Here is a 9,213-nt window from a genome sequence, read left to right as displayed (position 1 = left end):
CAGGTAAAGCACCTAACCCGGTATTCAGCATATATCCTTTCCTCCTCAGGTCCAGCCCCAGAGTCAGGTGATGCTAGTTTTATTTGCAACTCTGTTGAGGACTGTGGCTTCAGCAGTTTCTCTGCACTTCATTTTCCTCAGCCTGAAAAATGGCACAAAACCCTCCTCATCAGTAGAGGTATGGTGCAGCTAGTATAAAGCTGCAGTCAGCAAAATTTTTTGCAAAAGGCCAGAGAGCAAATATTTTAGGCTCTCTGGGCCACAGTGACCTCTGTCGGTTATTCTTCGTTGTTTGTATTTTTATAACCTTTAACTTGTAAAAATCGCTCTTAGCCGGGCCACAGGCTGTGCTTTGCAGAGCCCTGGTGTGAATCCCGGACAAGCAGACCTGGAAGAGGGCTCACCCAGTACCCTCACTGGATAACGAGAAAGCGGAGGCAGCCCTTTCTGTTGCTTTTAAAAGGAAGAATACTGAACAATTGCAAAGTTTTTTTTTTATTGTTTATACTAGTCACACATTTCAAGTAATATTTGTCTTTATATCAAAGTTCCACTTCTTTTAGGATGCACAAATAGTGACAGCTGAAGAAAAATAGCTTTGGAAAGCTTAAGAATGAGAACTCAGATTTTTACTAATTTAATTCCCCTGGACACGTGTTTCTCAAGAAACATTCCCTGTTCAGACACACAACATATATAAAAACGTCACTGGGCGTGTCCGCATGTGCATGTGTGTGTGAGTGTGTGCATGTGTGTTTTCCGTGCTCTCCCTCCCTCCCAGGCCCTGGTTTTCGGTTTGTCTAGGAAAACTTATTTTAGGTATTCTGTGCATTTCAAAGGGATTTTGAGGTGAGAGAAGGCTTACCAGGAAAGCCCAAGACTCATGTTTATATCTGTGTTTATATTCCTACGTTTCCCTCATTGTTTTCTTTCTTTAGTTGCAGCAGAAGGGGTAGAATTATAATCCATTAGGGTTGGGAAAAGTTATCATTGGCAAAGGGTTCTCTTCTCTCTTCCTTTCCTCTGCCCTGCCTTCCATCCCGCCTGGTGTTTTTCTAGAGACAGCACTGGCATGGACGGCCCCTCAGTTGCTCTATTATTTGGCCATATTAACAGTATGTTTCCTGGCACATACGATTTGTGTCGTGATGTTTTCGGTGCATTTATTTCAGGAAAATGCTTTTCTAAGCTCCTCGTTAGGAGCAGAGCCAAAGCCAAACATCTTTCTCTTAAGTGGCTTGATATCAATCCAGGCAGCAGTGAAGTAGTAGAAATAAACACACGGCCGTGCTCTGTCTTACGGAGACACGAATTCAGCAGGCCTCAGGCTGCTGGGCTGAGCCTTAGACGGTATGTGCACTCGGTAGAGAAGAACTGTCACAACTGAATTAGGCAGCCTGATAGAAGAGAAGGTATCCTGACCTGGAAATCAGGGGGCCTGGGTTCGTTGTGACCTTGGACAAGTCATTTCACCTCTCCAGATCTTTTCTCCCCCATTTATAAAGGCAGGGACCAGATAGATTTTGAATTCTTATGGTCTGTGAATTTTGTGAGTTAAGATAACCATTTTGCCAATTATTGTTGTTGGTTTGTTTTTTTTTAAACAGTTGTGGAAAAAGTAGGGGGTTCACTGGGCACTTGGTGTTCTTGGATGAAAACAAAGTTTGAGGCGACCTGGAATAATGTAATTATATAACTATACTCATGTGGCTCCTATTTGTTGGATATTTACTGTATGTTAGGCATTCTGCTAAGCACTTTACTGGGTACTCTTACTCTCTTTGAGGTAACTATTTGATACTCCTACTCTATGAGGTAGGTATACCAATATCCTCACCTTAAAGAAGAAATGGAAGCTCCAAGAGATTAAATGATTTAAACCCAAATGTATTTTATTCCAAATCCCACACTGTGTACACTTGTATGCTGCTTTATGTTACTCATGGACTTCCTCCTGATTTCTCAGGAAAAATCTTTCCAATCACATTTGACTTGGGAAGGACATTTTTTACTAAACGCTTACGTTTTCCCCCTCCCCCCCTTGTTTTCCTTAGGCCGCCTCGAGATTTAGACTCCAAAGCTTGCATTTCTATCGGAAACCAGGTGAGAAAAGTCGTGTCTCATTGAAAAATATTTTCTGTAATATTTTGTCATGGGATAGATCAGAAAGTTTGAATTTAAAAAGAAGTAGTATGTGGAACTCTTGATAAAAAAAACTTCAAGATAAGGTAAATATATAGTTATTTAAAAAATGTATATTTAAATATATTTTTATTGATTTCAGAGAGGTAGGGAGAGGGAGAGATAGAAACACCAATGACGAGAGAGAATCATTGATTGGCTGCCTTCTGCACACCCCACACTGGGGATTGAGCCCACAACTCAGGCATGTGCCCTGACCGAGAATCGTACTGCGACCTTCTGGTTCATAGGTCACCGCTCAACCACTGAGCCATGCTGGCTGGGCTTGATATTTTTGAATGTCGAGTTGAAATCAGGCTGTTGTGGTCCTGATGGAAGGCAATTGAAGAGAGTAGATGATTCTCTGTGGGGAGGGAGTATTTCTCAAAGTCCAAGCACAGACCTAGTTGCCATCAGTCAGCACATACACAGGTATTTAAGGAGGCATGGCTGACAAACCCCAGTGTAGACAGCTTAAACGGAGCAATTTGGAAGCTAAATTAGAGTTGGATCTCTATATCACCTGTGACAAGCAAGTGACATGCTTTGGGGGTCTAAACATCTCCCAATGCTTCTTACTTTCAGTGGCTGCTTGAAAAAGCATCTGGACCAGAAATAACCCTTAGAATGTTGGGAGAAACCAGAGAGAGGACAAGGTAGTCTACTGTTAAGTTTATTTTTCTCTGTCTTATTGCATTCTTTTTCTCGCCTGCAGAACTTTGAGGTGAAGGCAGATGACCTGGAGCCTATCATGGAGCTGGGCCGAGGTGCGTACGGAGTGGTGGAGAAGATGAGACATGTGCCCAGCGGGCAGATCATGGCAGTGAAGGTAGAGTTGACGTTCCCCAAACATTTTCTGTCTGCGGTGTATACATTTGTCCATCCCCAGTGCAAGTCAGCTTTCTTCATAGAAGCAAAACAATCTTTAAAGGGTGGAGCAGAAAATATTACTTGTAGGGAACAGATTGCCCTCCAAATGTGTAGAAAATACTTCCTTAGTATCACCTATTACCAGCTCCAAATTAAGATTACCTTGATTGTCTTGAAGTTGTTTTTTTTTTGTCCCACTGTTGGTTCTTCTAAATAGAATCCAAACAAATGTTCACATATTGCATTTGGTTGTTATGTCTCAGAAGTCTCTTTTACTCTACATGCTATTTCTTTTAAAGAAGTGTCCCTAAAAACCAGGAAACCAGAACTGAGGGAGGAAAATTGTCTCCACTGTGGAAGAAAGGGAGGGTAAAATACATCTTGAGTGAATTTGCATAGTTTCTGCCCTATAAAAAGAAATGTATAATCATTGCATATTTCTTGAGTGGATGCTGGGAGGACCTTGGCGAATCGCCATCTCTAGATGAACTAATAGATTTGGGCCATCGTGAGGAGTGTGGGTGGTCAGATGACTTGGATCCCTTTGTTTTTGGAGAATGGAGATACCTTTTCCTTACCTTGTAGATTTTTCAGTTTGTTCTCCTGCAGACTCTTTGCTAAGTAGGCAGAAAATGTGAATGCCTCGTGAAGTATTGTTCCTGTGATTTAGTGAAGTAATCGTATTTCTGTAAGGCTCTGTTTGCTGATGTGCGAGGTTCCTCTTCTCCCACAAGCACCGGGATGTGAACGAAGGATTTCTCCATTTCTGTTTGTTCCCTTCTATTTCCCACAGCTGTATCAATTCTCTTACAGCTGCTGCTTAGTCCAACGATTCTTACTTGTTTCCAAAGTGGGGCTTTTGGCCTTTATTGAAGGACTCCGATTCAGCCGGAGTAATTCCTACTGTGGCCTCTTTGCACTGAACAGACATAATACAATAAACCAGACTGTTTTTGTAATTTGGAAATACATTTCCAAACATCTGTACATTTTCCAAAATATATTATCAGTTGTTTGGGGTTTTTTTTTTTTTTGGTTTTTTTTTTTTTTTTGGAACCAGGGGTTATTCGGGAAATCACATGAATAACAATCTTCCTTATTTTTATTTTGTTACAAATAGCCAATCACTTAGGGTGGCTGTACAAAGGGTTGTTGCTAGAAGTTGTGCCATGGCTTTGTGTACTATTTTCAGGAGGGGACTCTTTTAAGGTCCCTGTGGTATTACCTGCTTCATCCTCAGAGCAGTAACCCTGCATTTTACCATGCATTCCCACTCAGCGGATCCGGGCCACCGTGAACAGCCAGGAGCAGAAAAGGCTACTGATGGACCTGGATGTCTCCATGAGGACGGTGGACTGTCCCTTTACGGTCACCTTTTACGGCGCGCTCTTCCGGGAGGTAAGTGACCCTTCAGTTCAAAGTTGAGGGGAACAGTCACTCACAAAGAAGTGCCTCTGACCACATAAATGCCATGCACCATCGTGGTCTTCTTTCGTGATGGACAGGTCTCCTAGAGTCTTGGGCTTTGCATCGATAGCACGATGCCCTGGTGCAAAGTTGGCGGAGATGATGGTATTTTCAGATGTGTGGAGCCCTGTTCAAGACGCTGTGGCTCTTTCTCCTCTCTGTTTTGCTTTGTCTTTTGGCAGAACTGTCTATTTCAATTGTCGATCGATTTGGATAGAGCCCTTAAAATATGAAATATTCTGCCCTGGCCGGGTAGCTCAGTTGATTAGAGTGTCATCCGATATGTCAAGGTTTCGGGTTAGATCCTTGGTCAGGGCACATATAAGAATCAACCAATGAATACATAAATAAATGGAACAACAAATCGATCTCTCTCTCTCTCTCTCTCTTTCTCTCTCTCCTCTCTCAAATAAATCAATAAATTAAATAAATATTAAAAAATGTCTGAAATGTTCTGGTCCTTTGGCTCCTTCCTACGTTTTATGTAGCCTGCTTTTGTACCATATAGACTTATATTTCTCTCTTTGCTCTACATCTTTGTTTACAATGCTTCAACCTCACTGCTCAAACCAGCCTTTTGATTGACTATGGCCAGTGCTCCACATGGGAGGTCAGCCATGGAACAGGCTTCTAGACCTAACTCCTAGGGACAGTCCCAGTAAAGGCTTGGCTTTGGTGCATTCTGCTGCTTGTCTCTCTGAGTATTTTGATGCTAGTTTTCACTAAGGCGTAGGTGATCACATGTCAGTTCTGCTTGGCTGTCTGCTAGTTTGCTCTTTGGAGATCATCTTGCTTGTTTGATGAATTCCTGAGATTTTGAAGAGAAACTGTCCATTTCCTTTGAAAACTCAGGCAAGAAGTAGTTCTTCCTGACAGATGCGCACTGTTCTCTCTTTTTCCCATTTCCATCCTCTCTAACCATCTCTGAACCCATTGCTCTCTAGGGTGATGTTTGGATCTGCATGGAGCTCATGGATACGTCGCTAGATAAATTCTACAAACAAGTGATTGATAAAGGCCAAACCATTCCAGAGGACATCTTAGGGAAAATAGCAGTTTCTGTGAGTACACAATGGATCCTACAAAGCGAGCGTGAGATGTCTAGGCCTCCTGTGTCTTTGTGTCCCCAGTATGAGGACACGCTACCATAGAGTCATCCAATACATGTTGAATGCAAGAGTGTACCTGAGGATGGAGAGATGAATGCTTTTCTCAATGAGCACTACAGCAAATTTGACCTCTGGCTCAGTGTGATAAACTCTCAGTTCAAGTGCCTCTCAGTTGTGCCTTCATCTGCTATGACTGCATTCCTGGTGTCTATACAGTGGGGCCTTGACTTACGAGTTTAATTCGTTCCATGACGGAGCTCATAACTCAAATTACTCGTATGTCAAATCAAAAGTGAACGAGTGAGACACGTGATGCTGGGCTGATGTTGTGGCATTCACTGTGGCGTTCGCTGCGCCAACTAGCAGTGGGGTATCTGAAGCTGGCTCGTAACCCGAATTTTAGCTCGCAACTCAAAGCAAAAAATCGGCCGAGAAACGGCTCGTATCTCGAAAAACTCGTTAGTTGGGACACTTGTAAGTCAAGGCCCCACTGTATTCTGACATCATTTAATTTTTATTTGTAGATTATTACACATTTTCATAGGACTCATAAGCATAGAAGGAAGCAGAAAAAAATTGAAATGGAAGGAAGGTGTTTGCCCTTAAAAGCTATTGAGGTTAAGGAGGGTGGAGAGAAAAAAAATGCTGGAGACCAAATGAAAACCAAGATATAGGAGTGAGACATACTCTCTGCTATAGGATAGAGTCCTCTCTTGTGGGTAGAATCTAGTTCGTGTAACTTCCTGTGTATTTTTCTGGAAAGGACCACCACTCTCTGAGAAAATACTTCACCTCGTGACCTTAAGTCAGGGTAATCAACCTGGATATGCTTATCATTCGACTTCTTTCCAGGGATGGGGGACATCAATCTATCCTGTGTTTCTCTTGCAGATTGTTAAAGCATTAGAGCATTTGCACAGTAAGCTCTCTGTCATCCATCGAGGTAAGCATCCTGGGGCTGCCCTGGCTGTTCCTCTCCTAGAGTTTGGGTCTTTGACTTGAGTTCTCCCCCACAATGGATGGGAGTGGGATTGAGTCAGGCAAGAGCATTGCAGGGTTTTCCCTTGGGACTGGATCGCAAATCCTACAAGTGGCTGTTCTTTATCTTATCCAAGGGCATCAGCAGGCATGGGCTGTACATTACATCTTAGTCAAATATAAAATACCTGTTACCAAGCAGAGATGTGGGATCACCCAATGGACAGTTCCAGAAAATAGGGTAAACATTCATTCAGCCTGGCCGTCACCTGGGAGCTTGTTGGAAAGTAGAACTGTGGGTCACAAGACCAACTGACTACGTTTTAACCAGATGGTAATTTCTGTGCACATTCAGGAGTGAAAAGGTGTGGTCTAAAGCACAGCCTTTTCAGACTCCAGGAGGCAGGATAACTGAGAACAGTGGTAGATGTGTCTCTTCTTTCTTTCCCTCCTTCCCCTTTTCCTTCCGATCGACCTGTTATCTCTTTATCCATCCACTCACCCATATATCCATTCTTCCATCTTTCCTCAATCCACATATCTACCCACTTCTCTCTGATACTCATTTCTCCAGCAGTATGCAGCACTATATTTTTACATCCCTATAATAGATGCCCTGAGAGGTATCTGAGAAGAAAATCTATTCTTATTAATGTTCTACATAGGAATTCTTGATAGAGAAATAAGCAGATATACAACAAACCCATGAAAGCACATGAGAAATATGCAAATACCAAGTAGGGAATTAGTATAGGTAGAATATAAAACAAGGACATGATTTGTTCAACCAGGTTTTTGGAAAAATTAATGGAAAGTATTGATAGCTAATAAGGCATTGAATTTGGTAATTTTTATGTTCTCTGAGCCAGAAAATAATGTGAAATGCCTCCAAAGGATGCCTATTGCCATTATTATTCTTAAAAATTGGAAAAATCAGAAGGAAGAAGAGGAGGAGAAGAGGTGGGACAGAGTCCAGATAGGAAGAAAAATGTGGATTACCAACAAATGTGAACCCAATTTATAACGGTTTATTTTAAAATGATGAAATATTTCATCATATGAGAGAATGTATATACAATTAAACAATAAGGAAATGAAATGCATGCCTGCCATTCCATTGAAGGGGGGAATTATAAAGCATAATTGTAAAAGTTTTTAGAATAACTTTTTTCCTGATTACATGGACTTTGTGAATAGTGTCCCAGGGGAACAATGCACTATAATTTTTAATTCCATTATCCAGAGATAACAACGGTTCATCTACTTGGGCAGGTGCCATATCTTTCTCAACTTAAGGATTCAGCAATACTCCTCCATCCACATGTATATTCTGTGACCTGCCTCGTGGACTCAGGAATATCTGAGTTCATGATGAGTTCCACTCTGTGACCTCTGACACACCTCTTAAAGGGGCTTCAACCAACACTGGTTGGGTTTATTGTATTTGGTATATTGTTACGTCACAGTGTGCCCTTTCATTCCATGGGCTATTATTCCTGCACTAACTGTGCAGTAGATCATTCGAAACTGGGCTTTTAAAAATTTTGTCATTGTCATAAGAACACTTCACGTGAGATCTCCCATCATAAGAGAGTTTTAAGTTTACTGTATAGTGTTGTTCATTACAACGGTGTCCAGCAGGTCTCTAGGATTTATTTAGATAGAATAATTCAGACTATGCCCATGGAATTGGGCGTTTGATTCAGTAATAATTTGTCAGATTCTTACTATGTGATGGGGGTTGGGAAGAATAAAGATGATAAAATAGAAGAAACAATTCCTTTTAAAAATACATATATTTTTATTGATTTCAGAGAGGAAGGGAGAGAAAGAGAGATAGAAACATCAGTGATGAGAAAGAACCATTGATTGGCTGCCTCCTGCATGTGCCCTGACTGTGAATCCAACTGTGACCTTCTGGTTTATAGGTCAATGCTCAACCATTGAGCCATGCTGGCTGGGCTTTTCCTTCCTTCCTCCCTTCCTCCCTCCCTTCCTTCCTTCCTTCCTTCCTTCCTTCCTTCCTTCCTTTTCTTGTTTTTTTTTTTGATGAAACAGTTTTTATCCATTGGTGGCTTCACACAGTCCTATAAGAAAGACAACCCATGAAATAGAAATCAGGTTGAAAGTAATAAGAAGTATGTCAGTGAGTCAGGGGTGGCATTTACTCTTGTGTTGGCCATGGGGAAAGGAAGCTGAGGAGAAATGGAGATTTCAGGCCCTCTGGTGGTAGGTAGGGGCGATGCATCCTCAGAGCAGACTGGGATGACGCCTCTCCTTGTTCTTGCTTTCAGACGTCAAGCCTTCCAACGTGCTCATCAATGCTCTGGGCCAAGTGAAGATGTGCGACTTTGGCATCAGTGGCTACCTTGTGGACTCGGTGGCTAAAACTATCGATGCAGGATGCAAACCGTACATGGCTGTAAGTCCAGGGCTGGGGGTGGCGTCCGAATGCAAACCGTGCCAGGAAATAGGAATTGGATGGCTACAGGAGGGGAAATAGAAATGTAACTAAGACCCAAGAAATATTCTGCATCTCCTTTTTTTTCTTAAACATCTCCTGTCTGAAATCCTCAGTCACTTGTTTCATTCATATATGTGTGTGTGT

The 9,213-nt window shown here is 42.0% G+C and overlaps 1 protein-coding gene across 8 annotated transcripts in view; it reads left to right on the top strand.

Moving 5' to 3' along the window:
- The window catches only part of MAP2K6 (mitogen-activated protein kinase kinase 6), a 122,238-nt gene that overhangs the window by 97,174 nt on the left and 15,851 nt on the right, over positions 1-9,213 (top strand). For all 8 annotated transcript variants that reach the window (XM_005861810.2, XM_014536097.1, XM_005861809.2 and 5 more), the window contains 6 exons: positions 2,055-2,103; positions 2,897-3,010; positions 4,330-4,449; positions 5,463-5,579; positions 6,519-6,570; positions 8,900-9,027. In XM_005861810.2, the coding sequence (XP_005861872.1) occupies positions 2,055-2,103; positions 2,897-3,010; positions 4,330-4,449; positions 5,463-5,579; positions 6,519-6,570; positions 8,900-9,027 (580 nt within the window). The remainder of the gene's footprint in view (positions 1-2,054; positions 2,104-2,896; positions 3,011-4,329; positions 4,450-5,462; positions 5,580-6,518; positions 6,571-8,899; positions 9,028-9,213) is intronic.

The sequence above is a fragment of the Myotis brandtii genome, unplaced genomic scaffold (assembly GCF_000412655.1).
Source record: "Myotis brandtii unplaced genomic scaffold, ASM41265v1 scaffold157, whole genome shotgun sequence".
In the NCBI taxonomy this organism is placed as follows: domain Eukaryota; kingdom Metazoa; phylum Chordata; class Mammalia; order Chiroptera; family Vespertilionidae; genus Myotis; species Myotis brandtii.
The sequence above is the reverse complement of the archived record's forward strand: the minus strand, read 5'-3'. Positions and strand labels throughout refer to the sequence as shown.